Source organism: Barbatula barbatula, assembly GCF_947034865.1.
Source record: "Barbatula barbatula genome assembly, chromosome: 10".
In the NCBI taxonomy this organism is placed as follows: domain Eukaryota; kingdom Metazoa; phylum Chordata; class Actinopteri; order Cypriniformes; family Nemacheilidae; genus Barbatula; species Barbatula barbatula.
Window position 1 is genome coordinate 16154868 of NC_136773.1, and position 26984 is coordinate 16181851.

The following is a 26984-nucleotide window of genomic DNA, read 5'->3' on the forward strand; positions in this document are numbered from 1 at the left end:
ATGATTGTGCTTGTTTGTCCATCTGACAACAACATACTGTAAGCTCTAAGTAACAAGAGGATGCAGAAACCATGACAAAATATTGCAGAAAACACAACAACAACGCTTGTGGGATTAAAATGTTGTACCTCGACTTCGGGCCATGTTTATTAAACAAACGTGTATGCGAGATGGCAAAAGGAAAGACTGTGGAGGTAGACGGCAGCGGAGGGTGGGGCAGCTGTAAGGATGAGACACTGTGTGTGTTTGTGGAGCTGAGCAGAGGCGGGAGGGGCGTGCGAGAGAACGAGTAAACACTGGGATTCAATTCAGCCGGAGAAGCTTTTGATTTAGACAGCCAAAACAATCTCGGGCCCTCCGCGTAGCCTATAGGCCCTAGACAAGACAGACGGGTTTACATGCATCTGTTCAGCCACCTCTCTCTTTCTCTCCGTCACCTTCTGTACTGTAGGTCTCTTGTGCTCTATTCATAGCTCACAAGACTTAAATAAGCAATTGGTTATGTCTGACTTTGTCTTAAGTTTCTCCAAAACCTCCTAAGAAGTAATAAATATAGGACACAGATTATAACCTTTGGAAGAAATTGAGATTTTGTTAAGTTCATAAAGAACTTTTGAATTCCGACTCTGGAATCAAATCTGAGCTCAGTTGGAAATATTGTAATGATTTTTTTGTAATTTATTGTAAAATATTCAAATGATATGAAAGTGAGAAGCTTTCCATTTAATTTAACTGCTGTCTAGGAAACTATTAAGAACTTGATTGTGATTTTCCTTCTCCCGTAAATCCGCAGCTCTTACACCTTTCAGCATGAAAGCATGTGTTGTGTGTGTGTCACTGTGCCATGACTGACTCACAGCAACTTCAAAGTCTTTCTCTTTCTTACACACACAATAGGGCAGTTAGAGAGAGCAGTCTGAACATGCTTGTTCCCCGGAGCTTAGCAGCACGTCCTGCTTTGTTGAGGCATGAGGAAGAGATGCACAGCAAATTATGTTTATTAATTTGAAAACAAACTGACACACTCCTCATTCCTAGAATAACATCTGTGCGCACAAGGTATCTGATGTCTTGTGTGGCTTGATTCCTCTGTATGGAACGAAAAATTCCATTTTGTGCTTGAACCGACTGTTAAGTTTCACCAGCTGTTCAGTCACTCCCAGCTGGAGTGGCATAAGCCAGCATTCAAATATCATGGATTTGCATGTTCATCCATCATTTTTTGAATGTCTGTCATCTATGGTAATTCTGCAAGTGGTTGAAACTGGTATCAAACCAACTGATAAAAAGAAAGGACATGAACTGGGGAGCACATTTAATAGTAGAATCATATCATAAATCATTCAGTTCAGTACCGTACCGTACTGTATAATATAATATAATATCATATCATATCATATATCATATCATATCATGGTAGAATTATGCTTATTATTTAGTTATATCATCCACAAGTAGTATACTTATTATTTAGTGACCTATGTGTTTTTGGATTATATATGAAGAGTTTGGTTCCAAAATGAGAAAACTCATTTAAAAAAATCATGTTTTTTTTATTGTACAGTCTAATTAATATCAGTCAAACTGCAGTTTGTTTGTTTTGATTTGAGCCATAATAACTCAGAAAATACAGCTAACAAACACCATAAAAACATGATTTTTATCTGATTATTCATTCATAGATATATTTATATAAATATAGGTTTTAGCAGAGACCAGGAGGGTCTGATCTTTTCTAGGACCTAATCTTGCACAAGCATCTTTACAACCTGTAAAATCTAAATGTACCATGTGTTACCAACCTGTTGTGACTTCAAAGCCAAAAATCTGAATGGCGACTCATATCATGTCTGAGCTCCCAATATTACAAACCCTTGAAATATTGGTATAAAAATATATATTCAGAGTTCCCCTATGAAATTAACTGAACTAAATGACCCAGAAGGGACAATTTATCACCACTACCAGAAGGTTTATTCACTCATGCGAGTCTTCATTAAGCAGGCCGTTAAATGACAAACATGTGACAGTCAGAGATAAGACAGAAACAAAGATAGAAAGAGATGCAGAAAACAGGAAGTGCAGTGTGGAGACAAGCCACCTAGCGGGTGACATCCTGTTTCCCACCATGCACCTCTCTAGGGAGCAGGAGTCATGAGGAGGAGGAGGAACAAGGCATGTAGGGAAGGGACACATAAGAGGCAGATGTGCAGTCAAAAGCTATATGTCTGATCAATGTGTCAATTAGAGTCAAAGTAGTGTGATCTACACAGACATAAGTACCTGTGTACAACTTTTACAACACTCCACATATTTCCAGCTAGACGAACTTCTGGTTTATGACTTGAGGGTCCGGGGTATTTCTGTCACGGTAAACAAATATTCTGGAATAAATTAGAAAATGAAAACAGGAGCTGAAAGGCGTTGTCAGAAGTGGAGTGGGCCGAGTTTGTTTTTCTGTAAGATGCATGTGCAGTCCCACGTTCGTGCAGTTCAGCAGCGCTATTTCTAGCCTGACTAGCACAGGGGTTTCATTTACAAGCAGGCCAAACCCAAGGCCTTCCCATGGTGCTTTGGGCAGAGGGGAGGCTGCAGTGCACTTTCAGATGGGCCAGTACATAGCCTGAATCCCACGCTTCACAAACGAAGCCCCGCCTCCAACACACACTACTCTAAAATGATTTCCACATCTGTAGAGATGGTGAGGCTTTTTTAATGCAGCTACATAGCAAAGGAAAGAAGTGTGTGTGGGGGGGTGGGGGTTGTAGAAAACGGCTCGACCACAGACTTCCTCCTCAAAACGAAATGTCAGCTCCCACATCCCCCCACACTCTGCCGTATGACACTTAAACACACACGAACACAGACACAAGGACACGCACTCGTCCCCTGCACACATCTTCAGACCTACAAGGGAATAATATTAAAAAATATGACATTTCCAGATATAGAATAACAACTTAAAGATGTAACTGGAAAACTTTCTAAAGGAACCCGCTAACCTGTAACATATAATTTACTGTAAATGTCCAAAATCACAATGAAGCATACGCAGCGCTACCAATTCAGCCAGCATCACTGTCCACACATCTACGCAGGAAATGAGATGAAACCAGCAGAAAGTTACTTGTACTTCTGCCAATAGTGACAGCCAAGTACCTTCTTCTCTTTAAAGAGAGAGAGAGAGAGAGGGATAGAAGCAGAGGGAGAAAAGCCTTCATTAGGATCGCAGGCCCACACACAGCACTCCATTAGCTCTACTGGGAATATTTAAGCACACACATTGCCGGTAGGTCTAAACAAATGTCTTTAATTGGAAGGCACTAATTGAAAGAAGAGTTTAAAGGACTTTGAAGAAAGTCTGATTGGGAAATTGTTTACCACAACTACAGCATCTGCGGAAGAACAAAAACAAACTTCTTGAGCGGCACACGCAGGGATCTGGCAACATACACACAAAACCATGTTAGCTGCTCTGTGCTATCAGCTTTCCACTTTCCTAGTTTCTATAGAAAGCAACACAAGAAGAGACGAAAATTGCATTGCTGACATCTTTCATAGTTAAGGAGACCTCGGTATTGGTAAAAACAGAAACAAGGGGACCAATTTGAACAAATAGAGTTATACAATTTCCATTATAAAATGGATGGCATAGCTCAGATGATTTGGTTTTGGAAGATTTAGATGTCAAATGTTTAAATTTGATAACACACTTTGGTATTTTGCCGACTTTTTTTGTCTTTTAAAAAAACAATCTGGTGCTGAAGGAAAAATGTATCTAATTATGTGTAAGATTTACAACAGACTGAAATGGATTTAATATAAGGGAAGCTGACAAATATACTAAACGTGTGTCCTATAGTGTGACATTGCAAACATTTTGATAACAAACTGTTAAAAGTATATTATTTTATATTACCAATATGTATATTTAAAATATTAAATAGCATAGGAGAGATTAATCTACATTTTTAGTTTATCTCTACATTTTTGCTGTCACACCAAAGGACATTTAAACATTTATTTGTACCTAAAAAATCCAATTAAAAAAGATCTATACATTGAGGTGACTGACAAAAAACATGAACTAAGCTGACATGAATGAAACAAAACTGAATTAAATAGCCGGGCAGTGGGAGACCCAATGCTTGTCGCTGTGGCAACAGTGTGGTGGGTGACCGGCGTGCTGGCGAGCTGCCCCTTCGTTTCGCCACGTGCCAGACCATCATCGGCAGATTTGCAGCATGCAAGGGAAAGGGAAAACCAGAAGGGTCTGAACCCAGAAGTCAGGGGGTGAGCATGGACACACACACTTACACAAACGCTGACAGAGGGCCATTGTGTCCCCACACCTCATGAGTGGAGCTTTTTGTGAGAGTGTGTTTTTGTGTGCGATCCCACACAAGTGCTAATTATGCAGTCGCTGATCACAGGATTATTCACACATAAAGACATAATGTGACTAGAGAAACTATGCCTGCGTGTGCGTGTGTGTGTGTTTCTCTATAATGTATGTGAGTCAGTGACCTCAAAAGGCCTTTACTGGACTTTCCCTCTTTATGTTGAGAAAGGGAGCCATCGAGAGCGCATGAGAAGCTAATTTCACATGTATGTGGTGTATCAGCTCTGTGACTCAAATCTGTAGATATGCTGAGATTTGTGTGAATCATGGCACTAAAATAAAGGAAGGCTGACGCTTTGACCCATTCCTCACATTCAGACCCAGACAATAAGTGAACGTATTATATATTTTCTGCATTGGTTTGGAGGTTTAAACACAGCTAGACCTTTATTGATAGCTAAAAACAATCCAATTTGCCAAAAATGTTCTTCAAAGGTAGTCAAGAAAATCCTACTTCTTAAAAATCAAACTTATGCTGTTAATGCGTTGAAACATGCCTTCTATGTAATATCTCGATTTAAAAAATAGACGTAGGGTTTTAGGTTGTACAAAATGACTTTAAAACCTGTGTCCCCATGAGAGCACTGTGTCATCATGTCATAACCATACGTACCAGGACTCAATACATCTTTCTCCCATAGAGCAAAGGACCCCTTAGAGTGAGAACCTCCTTGTCGTCCATCCCTGGTGTCATATGCTTGCCTGACTCATGGCCCTGAAAGCCGGATCCCCCTCCACAGCTAAAGGCATGACATACGACTCTCCATCCACCCTCACAGACACTGAGTCATATCGCTGAGTGTGTATGTGTTTATGAGTAAGAGCAAAAGGCAGCTGTTCCTTCAATAAAGAGAAACTAACAGGGCCCAAGGACACATAAAAGATATACAGCAGAGTAACAACCCGTCAAGAAGGGAGGGAATGAAGGTTAATGCTGGAAAGAGAGAAACTGCTTCACTCGAAATGTCTGACAACATTCTATCTCAATCTCTACTTGCTCTTTTAGTTATACATCCTACTACAATATTTATTTACTGATGCATGAGATTTATACTGTATGTCTGTCTGCCGCCCACAGCCCAGCTTAGTTTTTTCTCCGTCCAGGTGACATTGTGCAGACGCAAATATGCCAAAAGAGTGTGTCGAGTTGCAGTTGAGCACCTAACACACCCACACGAACAAAAAACAGGTGCGGCCCGGTGCAGGTGTTGAGCACGCCTAGGCAAAGCAGCCGGAGAGATAGAGCATGCTTCTCTGTGTAATCAGAGACAGGCAGAAACTAAACGTTTGCAGTATTGTTTCACGCACACGCACTCCAGACACTCCCACGTGCACATATCCAAATTAACCGACAAAAGCCCTCTTTTGTTAATGCACTCGCTCGCTTGCAGAGGAAAGCGTAAGCCCTTCAGGCCTAAAGTTCTCTGCCCACGCCACCTGCCACAAACATAAAGACAAAGAAGTGTCAGTCCATTAGGGTCATACTGCCCTTGCTCTCTCCCCGCCCACAACCCCCTACAACCTACAATTAGGCTACACCTTTCTGTATCAGAGAACAAAAACGACTACCTTGGCCAGAAATGACATACAAATACGAATGACTCGTTTTTATGTGTAAATAAAGTATTTTAGGATCACATTTTTTCTTAAAAGAAGCGTTATGATGATCTATTGATTCATTGACTAAATATACGCAAGTACGTTATTTTATTCAATTTAATTTCAAAGTACATACAGCACATAATGTACCTTTTTGTAGATTTAGACTAGAATTTAAAATGGACGTTTGACGGACGTTAAAAGGACATTGTTCACTCAAGACACAGTCCACTCAAAAAGGAAAATTCTGTCATCATTTACTCACCCTCGGATTGTTCCAAACCTCTTAAATGTCTTTGTTGTGTTAACAAAGGGGATGAGATCTGTTAATGGTACATTTGAAAATCATTACATCTGTTAATGGGGGATGAGAGCTGTTTGAGTGAGTAAATGATGACAGAACTTTCATTTTTGGATGAACTATCCCTTTAACTGTGTTTAAATGACATTGGGGATGAAGTTTGGTGGCTTGCTTCATTACTTCAGGTCTCCAAACAGCACGTTTTTAGCTGACACTGATGCTTGTAAAAGTAAATATCTTGGAAAGAAAAGGCCAGAGCTTGGCGACACAACCCAGCCACGCTGTCTCCATCTCTGCTGTTTTTTTTCCAACATCTCAGAAAACATGAAATCTTAAGAGTTCTAAGATGAAATTCTACTCTTAAATTAAATTTCACTTGAACTTCTGTACAGACAATCGATTCAAATGATCTTAATGATGTATGTGAATCTTTATGCGCTATGAAAGCTATAATAAATAGAGGACAAGCCATCATCTGTTGCATAATTTTTCCAACATACAAAGCTGTTCAAGTGAGACATGCACACTCACAGATACAAGCAGCACTATGTACATCTGCAAACATACGTCAAGAGAGTGGACAGTGACCGTGGCTATGCCCCACCTGTGTCTTGAGAGTAGGCTCTTTCCTGGAATCAAGCAACAGGAATGTTGAACCGCACAGAGCTGCTGTATTTCTCACCTGGACCTTTGTACAAGTGAAGAATCAGAAAACAACCCAAAAGAGATCTGGCCCAGATAACAGCGACGTCTGAAACAGAGTCAAAAGCAAAGGGCCCTCACAAACACTCAACATACCACCAACTACCCGGACCTGTCATTCCCATGCACTCTGCAAACATTACGTCTGCTAATATTAAAAGAATAATCAATCTCTCTATGTCCATTTTGGCTGGGGTTACCCAATTGCTTTGCTTTTACTTTTTGCTGCATGTCATAAATTGGAGGGAAGCAAAGGACTGTAATGATCACATATTTACTTGACATGGGTATTCCCCTACCTGCTTATTCTGCCTATACTGAAACAATATAATATGTATATGTATCATGTTTATCATTAAAACCAGAAATGGGGAAAATATATCCTTCTCCTTTCCTAACTATGAGCCAAGCCAAAAAGTAGAGTTGGTCTCCTGAGCAGACCTACATGTTTCCGGGGAAAACGAGACGGACCATGTTATAAGAATAACAAAGTATGCAAGGTCTGCATGGCCATTCAGTAGTAGCAAACTATCTAAAGATGCAGTTAAAAAGGTCCCAAAAATTCTCCTTCAACCTCTTTAAAAATGACTAAACTGTGATGTATGCCATATGGAGTTCAGCGCTTACTCATGTTTTGCAGTTAAATTATTTATATGGTTAGATATGCACAAACGTGCATACTACATTCTAGACTCTAAAGTGTTAACTTTCTGTTTGCAATGTGTTGAGAATTATACTGTAACCTTTTACAAACATGGCTATTGTGCAGTTGCAAATAAGAGGTAAATGTAGTGACGTTCAGTCAAGTTTTAAGCAGTGTGATCCACGGATGCCTGATATCTGACAGGGGCCATTTCAAACGGGCACAAGGAAGTATGTGATGATGATGTGTTGTGTTCCTGCAGAGCTTATTGATCAGAGGGGTGTGACTGGAAGGCAGAGAGACGTGCCTGAGAAATCCGAGCTGGGCTCTATAATTGAATCCCTATGGGGCAAGGCAAGTATACGATGGACAAAGCATTCACCCTCCGATTACATCCCGTTCTGCATTTCTCTCACTTTTTCTTCTGTTTAGATTCATCTTAACAGAGTTACGCTGCTGCCTTCTGTAAAGTTCTGTTTCAGCAAAAGGCTGCGTGGCCAAACACAAAGTGGCAATTTTCACATAAACTTCAAACATGTTGGGATCAGATCAGAGACATGAATGTGGGGGTGGGGTCTGAAGAACAATGAGTGAGATGGAAGCAGCAGGAATCAATTAGCGCGTTTGCTTTGATGATGTCATTGACAAGTAATCGGTGAGCATGGCTGCTTCCGTTTGAGATCGTAAGAAACGCGAGCCTCCTCTGCAGCCCACCGCATTTTTACGGAAACCGTAGTTTATCATCCTGTCTGACTTTACAAACCTGTCACGCAGATAAGAGTTCAGGACGGCATCATTATGCTTAATGAATGCTAACTTGAAACAGTTGTAACGTGATAACAAATAGCTCAAAAATTTTGTTTTTCATTTGACCAAATAGGTTAATTTGGTTTGTTAAAAAATATTACAATGCTCTTAAGTGTTCCAAACATCTTTACAATAACTTTAATAGTTAATCATGTTAAAGAAAATGTAAAGATTTTGACACAGGCTAATGTACTGTTAGACTTCAAAACTGTGGTCAACTATAGGACAGAACAATATTGCTTTTATACGATAGACACTATTGGGTCAGTGTTTTGTCTATTTTTGCCGTGCAAACAAAAAACAAAGATATCAGCACTACTAAAACGTAACTCATCCAATAAGATTCAAGGACTGTAACAAACTGTTGTGTAACGCTGTGTTCGATTAAGTCACATTGCGTTATGTTGTTTAAAGTTCTAACTTGTCATCCACCTAACTACATTCAAGTGATTTACAAACCCTTTTATTATCGGTTCAACTGAATCATTAACAATAACAAGTTTAAGACAAACAAGTACTTAATAGTCTTTAATGTTTCACCTCGACTGTACGGGCACAAAGAGAGAGGAAGATGAGAGAGCTTCATCTGCTCCTCGTTTGATTTTCTCCAGCGAGAATCAGCGTTCCACCCCCACGTGTCCTGTCTTGGAGTTAACTGTCAAACTGGCGCCATGCAGCGCCGCGGCATGTTCCGTGGCACATGACTACTCATGAATATAGATATGTGCTAAGTGAAGCATGCACACACATGCATTCATACATACAAGAAAACCAATAAGAAACAGACACATGCATATATGAATAAATGGACTCACGTAAACCAATGCGTACAAACACAAACAGGGTGTAAAATCAAAAGCACACACACTGAGTCAGTCGGCATCTGTATACACACACATCAGACTTGGAGACTGCTTAATAGTGCTGGAAACGCAAAACTATTAAAACACCAATTCCTGTGGTGAGGCTTCATACTGGAGCCTTTTCATAATGGAGTCATTTAGTCCGATTCTTCCCCGTGCTATCTGCCCCCGAGCGAAAATTCTTACACACACAAGCATGGCGAAGATTTATAGAGTCTGAGAGAGAAAAACACCACGCCCTGACGTGGCTCCAACACAGGGGCCCGAGCGTTGGCCCTGAATCAGATGCACACACACATGCATGCATGATCATCATTTACATAAATACATAATACTGTCAAACAAGTTTCCTTGTCCCTCTCCAAGAAATCGGCTTTTTGATTCAGTTAATTCTACATACCTTATTTAACGTATCTTTACGTTACATTTTTCAAAGTAACTTATATTAGATTAGATTCAACTTTATTGTCATTACACATATACAAGTACAGTGTAACGAAATGTAGTTATATGTAAACGTTCATTAAAATTATAAAATTAAAGTTTATACCTTCGTAACAACATCTACATAAACATCATTTGTTTGCAATGTTTACAAAATATTATTGCATGCAATAAACTAATAATCTATATAAAGGTCGGGAAAACTTTACTTTAAGCATATATGTATAATGCATTATAAAAGTAGTTTTAATGTATTTATAATGCCTTGTAATGCACCTAATAATGCGCTGTGATGTCTCATGGATAATTGTAACTACAGTTGAGACATATAACACTTATCAATTCATTGTTACACTTTGCGTTTTTAAATTTGCTTGTAATTCTTTAAAACAACATCTAATGTATTACAACACACATTATGAACAATTATAATGCCTTATACCTTTGAAAAAACCTTTTAAATGGATTATACACATAAAGGCATTGTGTGAAACACAAAAATGAACACATTTATTCTCTACCAGAGTTCTCATAATGTGAACATTTCTTTTAATACACCTATGAAATGCCTCCTGCCTTACGCAGGCTTGCGCACCGATAGCCCACCACCCAGTGCTCTGTGGAGGGTCTCAGGCAGAAGTTGGCTGCCGTTAGAAGCTCTCAGCCAATCAGTTTATAACTCTCTTACTGCTCTCCCTTCCGAAGTGGAATGACAAACTCAAGGCTCTTGGCATGGCCCGAGCAGACGGACCCAATTTCTGCATTGCATAAAAAAAGTAAAAACCACACACAGGCTCTATAACGAAAATGAGGAAAGAAGGAAGGAGCGCCAAGCATCAGATCTCCTTAAAGCCTTACAGCTGAAGCTTCCATCTCGGAGGAGATCGCATTTCAACAAGATTGAGTTTAAATGGTGGAGACAGAAGCTGTATGAAAGAGAGAGAGTCTAGCAGTCTGTCGTGGTGGAGACATGAAGTATAGAATGATGCCCAAAGCTATTAAACTAAACTCAGCGTGGAGTGTTTTTCATACGAGTTGTGTAAGCATCAAAAGTTAACATCAAAAAGAGTGTTTTTCATTGAAAAGTGGTTAATGATTGGGCCAGACACAATGAAATTCCCTGTACTTTCCAGCTTCTCTGTAGCATCCTTTGTGATACGTAAACAAATCCAAGGGAGAATTTTGGAGTGTTTATTTGAGAGATGCACACTCAGGATAGGTGAAAACAGTGAGCGATTCATAACAGGTGTCACACCCATCTACAGTAGATCTATTAGCTTAAAACAAACAAAGACTCATGACACCACCGCAGGCCCGTGCTCTCATATGAGTTGACACAGAGTAAACTTACTGTACATAGGGGAATTTTCACTTCAAGTTGCTTCCGCTGGTTGGGACAGGGTTAAAGTCTCCTCCCTAAGACTGTGCTAGCTACTGCTAAATTTAAACCTCCCCCACAGCTGGTTCCCATTAGCCTGCAGTGACACTAGGAGCCTATGCTTCAGCTCTGCTGCCGGGGCTCTTGCCCACTCAGATAATACTACTGTCCCCCGCCACAGGCCAAATTTAAACTGCCCGGCACAGCTTCTGTTGGCAACGTCTGAGTTTTCAAACCAGGAGAAAAGAAGGGGAGGAAAATGTGGAGGTGAGGGTTACGGAGGAAGAACATTATGGCCGTCTCTGGTGATGGCAACAAAGAAATTAGGAGATGTAGAGTTGAAACTTTGCCTGCAAACTGAGTCTGTCATCACATTTGAGTTCATAAGAGGAGAAAAAAAGCCACAAGGAATTCTGGGGCAGTTAAAAAACCTAAGCTCCTTTAAAATAATGGCCGTCTTTTAATAAGGCTGAATACTATATTTGGTACAACAATAATTTTATGAAAATCTTTTTTATGAAATATATAATAATTATAATTTACATGCACTGATATATTAATAAACTGCAATATTAAAATATGAATGTAATGCTTATATGACTTATCAAACTTTTATTAATATAATTATTATGGAAACTGACTCACAAAAATGCACCAATCCAACTTCAATACCGCTTTTCTTATTGAATTTTTGTGTTTTCATGTGTCTTACATTTATGTATTTGGCAGGCAGCTAGCTACTTACATTGAATTATACTATCCATTTTTGTCTCATGGCACATTTCAGAGTTGATTTAAAGATTTTCTATTTGTTATCAGTCATTTCATCAGACAAGCTATAAAATATGCCTTAATTCATGTGCTCCTGCCTAACTTCGCATCACATATTTTACAACTTTGCTTGAACCTCTAAGCTGCTTTTTATAGTTAGTCAGTCTGGCAATGAAACACACAACGCCGCATTGTGAGTAACTACTGCCATGGCGATGACTGATTTACGGGGTGAGAAATAAACCAATCGACAGTCTTGTAAGAACAAGATGGGCCAATGGGCAGACGGCGATCGCACATTCCTGATGACAGGATGGTTCTGCGTGTCTGGATCACCCAAGAGTCTGAGCACTTTCCGGCTAAGGGAATATTTTAGTTGTAGTCTATTAGAAACCTTAACTTTTACAAAGGATCTTTTTGTGGAAAAGGTTAACAATCAGTTTAATTAGGAGCAGAGGCTGGGGCGCACGCATGATCTCTTTCGGCCTGACACTAACCGCTCTACAGGGAATTCACCATGTCAGACGTACACTGTGTGAGCTTGTGTGTGCGGAGGAGAAGAAGAGAGTAAGAATTAAAAGATGAAAGGAAAACTGGGGGAATGAATGAGAGTGAGTATAGAGCGAGAGAGGAAGGGAGGACAGACCTTATCAGCAGAGTTGGTCCATTCAGGATTTCCTTCCAAACAAAAGAGAAAGGAAACTCCAACTCCAAACGTGTTACACGGATATAAATCTGTCAAGAGCGCTCACTCGGGACATTGTTTTTCCATTTTTTTCCCCGTAGCTTTTAAAACAGGTGACAATGTTCTTTAAAAATAATTGGGATGGAAAACTAGCAAGTGTAAAAAAACTTGTGTGAAAAAGTTGTGACAACATTGTGACCTGAAAGTGATAGTTCATCCAAAAATGAAATTTCTTTCATCCATTCTTCGCCCTCTTGTCGTTTCAAAGCTGTATTACTTTCTTTCATCCGCAGAACACAAAAGAAGATATTTTGAAAAATGTTGGTAACCTGCACCTATTCACTTTCATTGGTTTTATGTCCATAAAGAATTGCATGGGTGCCGATGCTGTTCGTTTACCAACTTTCTTCAAAACATCTTTCTGAATTCTAACAAACACTATATTCACCCGTTGTTTAAGCTTGTATTTAACTTATTTGATTCAACAATAGTACAGAACAGGTAGTTGCAACAAAGCATCATAAGTCTACTAAGCCCCAGGCGATGAAACAGGCCTGTGTATCGGGCAGGAAGCGAAGAGAGTGAGGGTATGCATCGCGTGGGCTGTATTTTGAAGGCAGACGGTGTGAGGCTCATTAAAGCTGCATGGATCTGAGTTCTGGCAGAGGTGACAGGCAGGTGGATAGGATTACCAGTGAGCCGCGGCTCAGAAGCACGCATGCTCGACGGCCCGTCAGCACGGGGCTCGACGTGTACACCCTTCACACCCTTTTAAATAATTAACAGCCAAAGATTAGTCCGTCAGCCACGGGGCCAAAAGGTCCATTGATTTCTCACGGATGCATTTTTAATGAGCGCATCTCAGTGAGGCAGCGTCCGTGAAGAGATCCGCAACGGCACGAGATCCAACGCCAGCTTTGCGACGGCTTGCGGTAAACACACAGATAAAGCCAATAAGTGCTTTACGCAAACACTCTTCTGCATAAAAAGACTTGAAGGGAAAGGCCTCCAGGGTGACCCGAAAAGAACCGAAGGCAATACACTATTTAATTCGGCTCGAGCGTTTGATTTAATTGGTCTTGTGCGACCATCCATAAAGCTGTTGTGCCGGCAGCCTATTTCCTAATCAGGCTTTAGGATGTGTTTACGCATTGTAAAACCACCTTTGCAAGATTCTTTAGCTTTAGAATAAAAGACTTGAATAAAAATGTTTATCATATTTAGGAAGTGTGACAGCATTTATGCGTATGTTGGGTGTGCAGATAACAAACGCCTGACCGAATGCCGTACGGTATCAATTACTTATTTCCCTTCAGCAGAGAGTACTGTATCACAGAACAGACACACAGCGGGAGAAATAACAACATGAGAATTTGTGATAAACAAGATGGGAAATAAATGTGTCACAATTGACCTTGATCTCTTAATGATCTCACGCCGATGCAATAATGGGAGAAGCAGGGGAGCCGAGTGTCCGTTTCAACTGTGTTGATCACAGGGTGTCAGACAAAACACGCTTTTAAAAAGTGACATTACAAATCTAACGTGTAGAGAGTTCTTTGTTATAGATCTTTAACAGACACAGACAGCTTTGACTAGAATAACAGAAATGAATGCATAGTTTAATACGTACAAATGGAGCATAGACAGTATGGTTTTATTTTACATTCTTATGGCTTTAGGGAGGCTGTGTAAACATTCCATAAATCCAGAAAAACAAGAGGGAGTTGCTGAAAGACCAATTCAAAAATTAAAAACCAATGAGCATGTCTGAAATAATACTGCAACAGAAATAAAACTCAAAAGCTTCAAGAAAAAATGGAAAACCGCTCCATGTTTCATTCAGGAGAGAGTGTTTTTCTTGCTGCCTGCAGCGTAATATTTCAAGCACTCATTTTTCCTTACGATGTGTTTGAGAGAAACGTATCATTATGGAAAATCAAGGGTTCTGCCCATCTGAACCATGCATACGTCTGGTTAAAAAAAAGTGACACACTTCCTCTGCTATGCGAAATGGAGGGAAAAGAGATGAAAGAGAAAAAGAAATGACTTCTCCAATCATTCCTCAGATTTCATAAATCATGTATGTGGCAAACTGAAACTGACAGAGGGTTTTCATAACAGTTTGCATGTTACTCTGGGATATTATCACAAAACTTTTGTCCCTTTATAATACACATTTGTATGGGAGAGTGTGTTAAAAGAATAACCCAAGAGAGGATGTGCACTTGAGTTTTGAGCTTCTTTTGCCTTTAAATTGGCAACAGCTGTTATTGTCAAGCAACAAAGCTACTCTACATATTAATATACTGTATGTGGTCACATGTTTGCGTTTATATAACTTTGCATTTAATAAAAACTTTTTTGAAAAGGGAGACGTTGGGAGAGACTAAGATGGAGGTGAGTTTAAAAGTGGACACTGACAGGAATGAATTGTGAATAAAAATGGGTCAGGAGTACCTTTCCTGTCTCCCGCTCGAAGTCCACATATTCTCGGGTGGGCGCCTGCCGCTGATCGCCATGAAGGTTGGCTGGGAAGAACTGCAGCGAGAGGTTGGTGCCGGTCGCCACAAAAGCCTTTTAGAGGGAAATCAATACAAACAGGATAAGAAACCCAGGCCCGAGCATAAATTATGCAGCCCGTCATTTCTGTTTTCACATCAGAGAGGAGAGGAGAATGCCTGGAGCCAAGGCCAGGGCTCAGAACATCAGGAAAAGATGGGAGGAGGGGGTGGTGGGGCAAACGCAAAGAGAAAACCTAAGTCATCATTTTTTTCTATTTGAGGTATTGAGTTACACACATCTGATTCTATTTTACCAATGCTTGGTGCTGGCAAACTGGGCTGCACCAGACTGAGTTTGAGTATAGACAAAAAGCGTGGTGCATGACTGACAGTGACAGAACAAAAACTGAGAGGGTACAAAATCAATAACTTGTTTTAAATGCTGCCCCTCACTTGCATTAATAGCAACAGGAGTGCTGTAAAGGTTTTGAATTATGGTACAATAATTCAATAATGTTTTCGAGGAGCGTGCATGATAAAAAGACCGGATTTTATGCTAAACTCTGTTGCAGAACCGTGCTGTATTGTTTATAATTGTGTATTGCAATTAGTTTGTGTATATTTACAAAAATATATTAAAATCAATTATAGGGAAATATTGGTTTGACATGATCATGCCATTTATTTCTTTTTGAGGTTTGGCCTTGTTAGTTGTATTTATTTATTAAGTAAATATTACAAATGTTTTATTCGTTGTGTCACTGGTCAATGAAATTGTATTGTTTTTCCTGCAGCGTTTAATGAACATTTCTAGAACACATCCAAATCAGTATGAAATATTGCCTGCAAAAAGTCTAATTAAACAATAAAACAATAAAAAGAAATACATAGTGCATTTCAGCTTTATAATACAGAATCTTTCATGTGCGGTCTTTAATAAAATCTACTATCAAAATCTAAATTGATCCTGTAGTTTATGTGACTATTAGAAATATTAACAGTATGAAGCCATCTTAAAACGGCTTCCAAGCAAACGGTATGTCTCTCCAAATTATCAAATGATATGTAATAATATGAAGTGAATTTATAGAATTTTACAAATTACAATTTAAATTTAACAAACAAATAAAAAGACGTGTTATGAATAGAGGTCGACTCAAAATATACTATTGCCGTGTATTTTTGAAGATGCTGATACAGTGTATCTCCGCCCTTGAGACGTGTTGTTATAAGTCAATTAAAAGAAGCCGAAAGTCACACTATATTAAAGCATTGCCTTAATTCTCTGCAGTGTCCCACCAACAACAACTGCATTTAATTCAACATTGTTGAATTAAATGCAACATCTTATCAAATATTAACATAAAAAGATTTGCGCTAAATACATAAGAGGAAGTTTTCGGAACATAGTTTTGGTTGCTGACAGCATAGTTCCGGATGTGTGTTCCAACACTGCCGGCGTGTTAGTGAAATGAATGTGAATGGTCCTGTGAGGTGAGTGTACTCACTATCTCTGAACGGCCGTCCCGGCACGCGTTCTGAAAGCGGGCTTGCCTCTCCTCATGCGGCCGGTCTCGGAAACCCGTGTACTTTATCTGCAAACAGGGATGAAGAATCACAATTTGAAGTACACATTTGATACGGAAACTGACTGATGTTTTTCGTTCTATATACAAAGTCAATATACACTTTCATTATTAGACAAGAGTTAAACGGTGATGCCCTGCGCTGGGAACGGTCATCTGCGCGTCTTTGATCTATTCACTTGAAATTGATAGATGCTCGAGATGTTAAAAATCACTTAATTCATTTCCCGTGGCTGGAAAGAGCCGGTAAATAACTTTTCCAGCTCTTTGAATAAGCAGCCGAAACAGAGGCTGATAAAGAAAAGCGATGACACGCTTTTCGTGTCACGAGAGGTTCAACTTTGTTTCCGCCACTTGACCGAATGAATCGCGCTCACCTCGCACTCGCGGCTGAGTTTCCTGAAGAACTCCTCATTCTCGAACTTGCTCCTCTGATCCGGGACCACCCGAGGCATCTTGAATGCGATGTGATCAATTTTGTTATTTTACTAGTCTGAACTTGCAAAGAGAAGCGTTGGCTTGAAACTCCCCAGTCCCGCACTTATTTCCTTCCGTCTTTTTTCTTCTTATGATGATGTGTGTTGCAATGAGTTAATGTTAAATTTGCGTTCTTGTAAATATGAAATGTCCCTCGACGTTCGCCTCCTGTGGGGTCGCTGAGCACTGCTGCAATAAATTTGGCACAAATTTGCTGTGGGCTGTTGTTGTTCCTCACTCTCGCGCGTGTGATCTCCGACTGCTGACAACAGACGCTTGCTCGCTCTACTTTATCCGTCGCATGAGCTGCATGGCTCACAGTTACTTCCTGGCTCCTCGGAGTCCGACTTATGACTGTACACCCAAAATACTCCCCCCATTCACAATTCTCTCCACTATCGTCCGTGTGTGCGCAGGCGTTTAATACACCACAACTTCATTCTTTCTGTGAGATCTAAACGAGATGCTCAGTCAAAGTTACCCGTGTGTGGTCATGTGACAACCGAGCTACACAGGTATACACTTTTAACAGTTACTTTTGCTATTAAGTAACTTCTGTGGCATCCACATATGTTTGTAATTCACCCAAGATAAACAAAAGGACAGAGAATGCTGTTCAAACCAAAATAGCAAGACAGACAGACACGCCGATGAATAAATAGATAGACCGAGACAGAATGAAGAACGCTGAAAAATCCAAACCCTGTCAGATCTAGCAGACAGATTGCATCACTTTTGCGCGGTTGACCACATGTGTATTGTCTTTTTAAAATGTGTCAAGCACTTCGACTGTCAGATTAAAGTACAGAATAACAGTAAAGAGTAGCTGAAGTTTGATACAAAATAATTGTAGGTGGTCCACAAGTAAAAAGTAAAAAGTAAGAACCTCAACACGTTTATGTAAGGGTTGGACGTAAAATAAATAACATTAGCCTGGAATTTAAGTCCATGAGATGTCCTCACTAACTGGAGACCATTTGAAGAAATTTGGACTTGTAATGTAATTTAAAGTAATACATTTTAGGTTTCCCATTAGAGTTAGTCTGTAATAACTTAATTTAGCTGTACATAAAGACGACAGAAGTCATTTAGACATGTGTTTGTGTTAAAGGGACAATGGTGTCAATTTATACAGATTTGGAACAACTCTATGCTTTTTATTTTTGGGTGAATTGTTCCTTTAAGGTTTACTTGCCCAGGACATTATTAGTTTAGTATCCATTAGCAGAAACTGTCAGGGTTACCCTCCTTCGCAAATGTACATTCATTAATTTTGTGTTGCAGGTCTGCATTAGGTGTGGCAAGCCATTAGAATCAATTAAAGGTGTGGCAGGCCGTTAGATTCAAATCATTATTGTATGATCTCGCTCTTAAAATGTTGACAAAAAGCATTCTCTATGAGTTGGGTTTGTGTGGCAGTTCTGCAGATATGACAGATACGACTCCTCGCAGACTGCCTATGATGAGTTTTAGCTTGTCTCTGTTTTTCTCTCTTTCTCATGCATTCGATTGAGATCTGTGGTGAGTTAATGTGTTAAAAGGCTGTGCTTTGGGCCAAATGGGGCGTGTGAGTGCTTTAATAGCACCACATAACACTCATTAATTAATGAAATATTCTGTGGTTACCGTTTGGAGACCCATTTTGACAAGAGTGCTCGCAGTCTAGAGGCTTGGTGTCTTTTCCAATAGGTTTCAGCTGAATGGACAAAGAAGGCTTTACCACTAAAGACCCCTTTGCACTCAGGGGTCACTTGAAAACTTTGGCGGAAAATCGTATTTTGCAATGTCTACAACAAGGAAAATCGTTTCTTGCATGTAGTTCTCGTTCAACTATTTCGAAATAACTTGCCACAGAAAGCTGCACTTAAACAACACGTGAACAACAGATCAAGAAATCCCCTGTGTGTTACACCTCTTCAACCATGCATTTCAAGAGATTCGAAAATATAAGTAGGGTGATCTTTTGTTCACGAGTAATATTAAATATTAAATTGCATCAGGCAAACAAATCAGACGCATAAGCTCTGCTGACTATACAAGTTTGGTTTTGTTGGTGTGTGTCTGCGTGATCAACAAAGCTCAGGTGCTGTCGAGATAATGATGTGATATAAAAGCCTGCCAGCAATTTGGGGAAGAAGCTAAACATAGCTCTCGAATGTCTGAGCACACGCTATGCCGCTTAGTAGAAATAAAGACGGTAAACAAAAACATGACAAGAGTAGAGAATCATGTAAGACGTCTGAGATGCTGATGACATTGACACTCGGGTTGTTTGCCTCGTCTTGGCCCTCAAAATAATACAAGACTGTGCTTTTAAACAAAGCAACTTCCAAATGGTTTTGTGTACAGTACAGTGTGTGTCTGCCTGTCTGTCTGTTCATTTTAAACTCATTCAGGAGTCTCAGAGCTCATGTTTGTCACGTTTCTGCTGTATTTACACACATGGTTATTAAGCTGCGCCCAGAAGACGACGTCAGTGACTGAGAATCAACCCCAGGATCAGCGCCTGAGGATTAAAGGTGTCCCCGGTTCTCACGCGTCAATGGCACAAGATGCGAGTGACAGTTGTCGCTGCTGGACCCGTGCCGCGAGGAAACCGGAAGGGGGTGCTGCAAGGTCAGACGGCGAGACCCATCGGTGTCCGTCCAGTTAGTCTGCCAGCCCACCCGGCCGAGGCGACTCACAGAGCAAAATAACCGACTCTCAGATTTCAGGCGGGAAAGAAATCCGAGCGTCTGCTCACTGTTGTTATTTTGCAAGAGACGTTATGCGAGGGTCAGTTTATTTCAGTGTGCGCATAAAATGTTATTTCACGTCACGTTGGCTGTCTGAACGGGCCAAGTAAGTATGTCATCACACATTTACAGCAAAGTGACCCCTCCGATGAGCATTTTGGCGTGCTTTTTTATAGTGACTTACGACTTGTGCAGTCCGCGTGCAGGTCTTCTTTTTATAACAGCGTATATTTGGAAGTGAAGTCCAAAAATGTCTGAGAAACGTGAGACACGATGCAAAGGGCTGCGTCGCTTCCGGTTCTGTCCACCAGGGGGAGGGCTTGATCAAGGTTTTTCTGCTATCGCTCAGGTCGTGTTCGTTTTTATAATTTCCTCAAAACCAACCGAACTAATCTAAAGTAAATTTGTAACGTCTGTTGTGGAGAAAGAAATCCACATTAATTTGAGGGTATTTACAAAAAGGGCCAAAGTCGAATCTACTTATTGTGGAGACTGAAGTCCTTTAATGTGTGCTCTACATGTTTTACCAGTCAGTGGTAGCCAGTTCCCTCTTTTATGCTGTGGTGTGCTGGGACACTGATCTGAAAGTGGGTGATGTCAACAGACTGAACAAACTCACCGGGAAGGCAAGGTCTTTCACTTGAGAGGATCGGGTGACTGCTGATACAAGAATGATGTCCAAACTTTCGTCCATAATGGACAACACGTCTCAACCTCTTCATTGGACGTTTGCTGAATTGAAGAATAATTTCAGCTGCAGAAGGATTCAACCCCGGTGCAACTACCGAAGGTCTTCAGCAATAAAGCTGTCTAACACATCCCTCAAGAGCAGAGGCACCATTGACCTTCTGGTGGGCTAGTCACTAGTGGGCCACACCTCATTCACATTACACCTGTGAATAAAAACTTAAATATCACACACACACTTTTTGTAGGTTCATCCTTCCTTTTAACCTCAACTATGTACTGTAGTATACCCTGTGTAGATTGTTTTGGTATCATTATATACATCCTGGGTTTTTTAAATATTATGTTTACATCTTGTGCATTATATGCATATTTTTGACATTTGTTATATCGTTATTTCTTGTTTTGCACTTTTTGTAACTGCACCGTTTGTACTGTTATGTCTGTCTGCTCATGCAAAATAATGAATCTATCTAAAAAGCACACTATTCGAAACATGAATTCATTCATATTAATTCACCTGTCTAAATTAGGTTACATAAACAAATGTAATTTAAAGGGGATTTGAAAAACCTAAAACATTCTTATTTCATGTTTCTTAATCCTTATTAAGTGTGAAAACTGTTTAAAATGGTTTTAAATGAAGTGTAGCTTATACACTGCAGAGCCTCTTACACCTAATCTTAAGACATTTATTATATACCACTGCAGATATATAGACTAAGGAAACTTTATATGATTTAACCTTTTTCTTCTACAACAGCTTTCAATAAAAAAAAACCCACATCACCTTCCCCCTATAACCTTATCCTCTAGAAGGTACTGAGATATTTGCAACTTGCAGGGTGTTTTGTGAAAAACTGTTCTTCTGTTTCTCCCGATTGCAGGTAGTTCAGGAGGTTTAGGTGTAATGGTGAGGAAAAGGTAAACTGCACTGATGATGCAGCTGACATCCTTCCAGCGGTGATGGGACAAAAGAGTAATTGATGCAGTTTCCATGGAAACGGGAGCTTTGAGGTCTTGACCTTTATGATGTACACTTGATCAGCATTTTCTCTTGGCCTACTGCACAGTATAGTACAAACACACATACATGCACACACACACACACACACACGCACACTCATGCACCCACACGCACACTGGTTTTGTTACCAAAATCTCCTGCTACAATATTCTATTACAATAAAAATCTTCTTTTAAATCTTATTTGTTGTCTTTATTTATCCAGAAGGTTTGCAATTGGTATAGTGTTTTATAAAAACTAGACAAATATTTAGAATGACCATTCCGTGCCTGCAGTAAATCGTGTTTTTTATTCAGTGTGGAGTAACACATAAACACTATAAACTTTGTGACAAAATACATCAAAATACCAATGATGGAAGCATTGGGTATTGCACATTATCTGCACCAGGCCGTATCCTAGCAACAGGCAGACAGTGGTGCTGCACTATAAATAACTTAAGTGTGTGTACATTTATGTGTCTGTTTGTGGAGAAATAGCTGACAGGGTCCTGGGATTGAATTTAAGGGCATACCAAGACACTACATCGACTCATCATTGTGTGATTACAAGGTTGATTTACTTCAACATCACAGCACAATGGCCCACTAGATATACTGTATAAATAACGTGTGTTCAGTTATTAATACTGTAATCAGGAGATCAAATGAATTAAAATACTGTAATTATACCTTGTAATGTTTGCATTTACAGCATTACCACACATGACTGGTTGTTTATCTTGCAGAAACAAATTATATTTGCCACAGTTATTTAAACATGCAAATGTGTGAATTCTATGTGTGAAATTTTATTTTGTTGGATCTATTTGAAAGTTCTCCAGTAGGCCTATTGGTGTCCCCTTGATCCAATGAGCCCAGCACAATATATGGGTGTGTTACCTCCTGCTATTACTCATCACCACCAGAAGAGGGAGAAGAATGAATATAGCCTAATGGGTAACAGGCTCTCTATTCAATGCGATGTTGTCTTGAATATTTTGCTCCAGTCACAAATAGGCTAAGTAGTCTGCAAAACGTCAGTACTACACAAACATTTTATACTATATTTATACAGCTACAAAATACAAGAGTAGGCAATTTGGTGGAGCCTTTGGCTCTCAACAATAAAACCTGGGTTGAGATGGAAATGAGTCGATAGCAATTACTCTCACATTGCCATCATATTCTGCATTTCCTCCTCTTAAGGTAACTCATACACACACTCAAACTCATTTTCTGTCTCTCATTCCACATGTGAAACTGCAATTATCATCCGGTCAGACTGGCACAAAGTGGCCCTTCCTCCTTTGATGATGTATAGAGTGACTGACCATCTCCTCTACTCCATCAAACGCTGTCTGGTTAAAGACACACTTAAGAGGCACAGAAACATAATTATGTCCCGAGAGATTGAAGCGCACTTCCTTCATTTCCCCATTCATTCTCAGTGTTCTGTGATGTTGGCTAGGAGCGGCTTGAATTACAAAGATTTTAAGTAAATAACACTTTCTGTATTTTAAGTAGTGGTACGTGGAGCTACAGTCTGCAATGCCCCAAAACAATTGCGATACAAGATCATTGGTTTAATTGAAGACATCGTTGTGTCTTTTACCTGACACTTCTACTTGACAGTGCCTCTGTTTATCCTCCGATGATAATACATAAACTTAAAACCCTTGAGCATTTAAATGAATGTATTGAATTCTTGGTAGCACTCTTATGTTTACAGTGTAATATATACAGTAAATTACAAAACATGTAGACAACACTTTTAGGTAATGAAGAACAATCAAAACCGAAAAGCTCAAGGTTGTAGTCATGAAAACTGTGGCTTTTAATGTAAACACTACATTCGATTGGTTTTCCAGCACGAACATCCCACATGAAAGAACAACCATTCACTAAAGAAGAGGGAGAAAAGCAGCACAAAAGCATTCACTTGGAGAGAAAAAGAAAGGAATTAAAAAAGGAAGGGAAGGAGAAATCAAAAGTGGTGTAGGTAATTGTACAGTTTTTTCTTTTCTTTGAATTTCAACTGAGAAGGCAGAGGGGGGAGAGATACATCTTTCCAAATCTACGTGTGTGATAGGTGAGAGCTGTGCTTTTCTATGCAGACCTGGAAGGTGTTTGAGTACAATTCTCAAAAAACCAAGAGAAAGCGCATGAATCTGTACAGCCGTGCGCAGTCCCGCCCTCTCCAGCACAAGGGGCGGGCCGTGCCACCAAAAAGTGGTTTCTTCCAAAAACAAATAAAAAATCAATACATATACTGTAATTCAGGCTAAGTAAAGACATCGCAATGCAGGGCGAACAGGCAAAAATTATTGGTACAGTTCATCAACATCAACATGGGTTAAGTCGGTAAGAACGGTTCAAGAGTGGATCACAGGAACCCTTGCAAAATTCTTTTTTTAAAAAAAGGGGGGAGAGAAGAAAAGTTCTGTAGCTACAAAGCACAAGAAATATACCTTTAATAATATTACAGAATAATCATTGATATTGGTTTCATCGTCATCGTCATTTGTTATTATTGTCATAATCATCCTTTTTTGACATTTCATCTTTTTTCAATTATTTCTACTTGTAAAGATTCTAGAACTGGAGGATCTACAGCTTTCTACAAAGACTGACAGCCAAAGGACCTTCGTCTTCAAGCCTCCACATCATTGGTCAGGATATCGTTACCTCGAGCCCTACATCTACCCCCCTCCCGTACAACCCCACCCACACTAACCCTCTCTTTCTGTTGCAGCTGTCTCTTCCGGGTTTTTTTCCGTTTTCCTCTTTTTTTTCTTTTTTCTTCATTTTCGCACCATTAGCTATGTGAAGCAGTTAGCTGTTTCTTTATACAAATGGCTGAGGGGTCATGCTATCAGAGACATGGGACTCCATTACCCAGCCAACTAAAAACAGGAAATCTAGGGAAGTGAAGTAATGAAGAGGTCAGGGTAACCAAGGACAAGAGGTAGAAGAATGGAGAAGGTGTAGTAAGTACAAAGGAAGTGTGTGGGACAGATGATCAATAAATAAATTAATAAATTAATCAACAACAATAAAAAAGTAAAAGTTCCATACAAGACAATGTTAATAAACTCTCGAAACAGAGACCTAGTGTTCCTAGTCCTATGCCCAGACAAGTCATTCTCAGAAGGTTGGCACTGATATGACACTCGCAATCGTTGGATTTGGTGGTTTGAGGGGCCCTTCCCTGGAGATCGATACGGCCAGGAGAGCTGATCTGCGGAAGGGACGAGGATGGGTATAGACGAAACGTAAGAAAAAACTGGCAGGTGCAATCTCGGTGTTTCCGTTCTCTACAATATCGAACAGCACTATGGGAAATCGCAGTGAAAACCAAATCTGATGAGCAAACCAGAAGAGGGACACGCTACGAATGCAATTTGGCTCAACTGACTTGAACTGTAGTGCTCGAGACTAGCCTAACTGTTTAAGCCATGGATTTAACCATCACTGATTTGTATCATCACATTATCATCAAAGTTTTCTCAGGCAAACATGTACAGGTCATCCCCCTGACTGATATTTGTGTAATAAATATACATACAATGACATTAACACGATAAAAAACAGTAAAGAAAAGAAATTTCTCAAAACAAATGAGGGTTGTTTAGTCAAAACAATAAAGACACAGTGGAGTACAGGGGAGAACAAAACATACAACAGCAAAGAAAAACAAAACGACGACCAAATTAAAACACGAAAAGGTCCCAACTTTGTTCTAAAACCATAAAGGCTGGGTTTCTATAAGAAATCAGTTCTGTTGGCAGCTCCTTGAAAGACAAACTAAAAACATTTCATATATATAATATATTTATATATTTGTATGTGCCTATTTTAAAATTAACGTTATCATTATTTACCAACTTGCATTTTCAACAATAATCATTTCCAAAGAAGTGGCTCCAGAGGAAAGGGGCAGGCCTCAGTACAAGCCGCAACCTCGCAGGTTATTGGCGATGATGATGTCGGTTACGGCATCGAACACCACCTGGATGTTTCCTGTATCCGTGGCGCAGGTCAGGTGACAGTAGATCTCCTTATTAGGCGAGCGGTTCTTGCTTTCGAATTGTGCTTGGATGTAAGCAGCTGCATCGTCATAGGTGTTTGGACCTACACATAAGTACGTGCCGATAAGAAAGAGAGAGGTTTAGACATAGAAAGATGTCGTGACATTATCCCAAAACTGGATAAAAGAAGCACTCTGTGAACTTCAAACTGGCTGCGCCCTTGCCATTCTAGATGCTCATTAGTTCCAGGATTTAAAATGACCCTGGTGACTTTTGACATTCAGAAATGTCTCTTCTCTTTCTGGCTTTGACTCCTTATGAAACAGATCCTCAGTGTAAAAAGCTGCTGTATATTTGTTGCATTTGAGTGATAAGTGGAAAGCGACATGGAGGGTGTTGAAGGGCATACATGGGTCTAACAGAGGCATTGAACTATGTTTTATCAGACCTGTAGACAATCCAACCTTTACTACCTTCCCCTCAAGTTTCAATGTTCTTTCGAGATGCAAGATGTTTTCAGTCTACAATAATTACTTGGTAAAGTATTTTGTTTATTCTTCGAAAAAATGTTAAATTCTGTCTCATTTTTAAGTTGCTTTGGATAAAAGGGTCTGCTTAATAAATAAATGAGTGTTCTTACCTGTGTATTCAGGGAAACAGATACTCAGGGGAGATTTCTTGATCTTTTCAGCAAACAGATCTTTCTTGTTGAGGAAGAGAATGATGGAAGTGTCAATGAAGAATTTGTTGTTACAGATGGAATCGAACAGCATAAGAGACTCATGCATGCGATTCTGCAAGAGAAGAAATCAGAGTAAAGGGATAGACAGAGAGAGAGAAATGGAAAACAAGAGGCGGATAGAGAAAAAGAAACCAGAAAGTTAGTGGAGAAATACGAGTCAAGTTAAGCAACTAGTTAAGAGCCAAAAAAATATGATCTGAAATATGTTCTCTCATGCTGTGACTTTGTAGGAACGACATGCACATGTCCACAGGATCCTATACCTGCAGTATGAGCCACTAGGAGAACTGGAAATAGTTTTAACTTTGGATTGACAGCATCCAATCATATAACTTTGATTCGATTAAAAAACAAGTCTTTTTGGTGCAAAGTTGTCAGGAAAGACCGATATGAACAAAAGCTGAACCCATGTACACTCTTAACAACAAAGGTGCTTCACGATGCCATAGAAGAGCCTTTCTTGTCGAAATGTTTTCATAAAGAACCTTAAACATCGGAAGAACCTATCTGTTTCACGAAACTAAAGGTTCTTTACATTATAAAAAGTTAAGAAAGAGATGGTTCTCTGGAGAACATTTGACTGAATGGTTCTTTGTGGCACTGGCATCCCTGTGAACAACCT

The 26984-nt window shown here is 39.8% G+C and overlaps 2 protein-coding genes across 8 annotated transcripts in view; both read right to left on the reverse strand.

Moving 5' to 3' along the window:
* cbfb (core-binding factor subunit beta) overlaps positions 1–17662 on the reverse strand; it is a 28632-nt gene extending 10970 nt beyond the window's left edge. For 5 of the 7 annotated variants that reach the window (XM_079465301.1, XM_079465297.1, XM_079465299.1 and 2 more), the window contains exons 1-3: positions 17063–17518; positions 16608–16694; positions 15056–15172 (exon numbers count right to left, since the gene is read on the reverse strand). In XM_079465301.1, the coding sequence (XP_079321427.1) occupies positions 15056–15172; positions 16608–16694; positions 17063–17140 (282 nt within the window). In that variant the 5' untranslated portion in view covers positions 17141–17518. Of the gene's footprint in view, positions 1–15055; positions 15173–16607; positions 16695–17062 lie in introns of all 7 variants that reach the window. The other 2 variants (XM_079465302.1, XM_079465298.1) reach the window with 2 other exon arrangements.
* A 6744-nt stretch (positions 17663–24406) lies between these two features.
* The window catches only part of gnao1a (guanine nucleotide binding protein (G protein), alpha activating activity polypeptide O, a), a 63711-nt gene continuing 61133 nt past the window's right edge, over positions 24407–26984 (reverse strand). Inside the window, exons 7-8 of the mRNA XM_079465597.1 lie at positions 26261–26414; positions 24407–25723 (exon numbers count right to left, since the gene is read on the reverse strand). Of these exons, the coding sequence (XP_079321723.1) occupies positions 25536–25723; positions 26261–26414 (342 nt within the window). The 3' untranslated portion in view covers positions 24407–25535. The remainder of the gene's footprint in view (positions 25724–26260; positions 26415–26984) is intronic.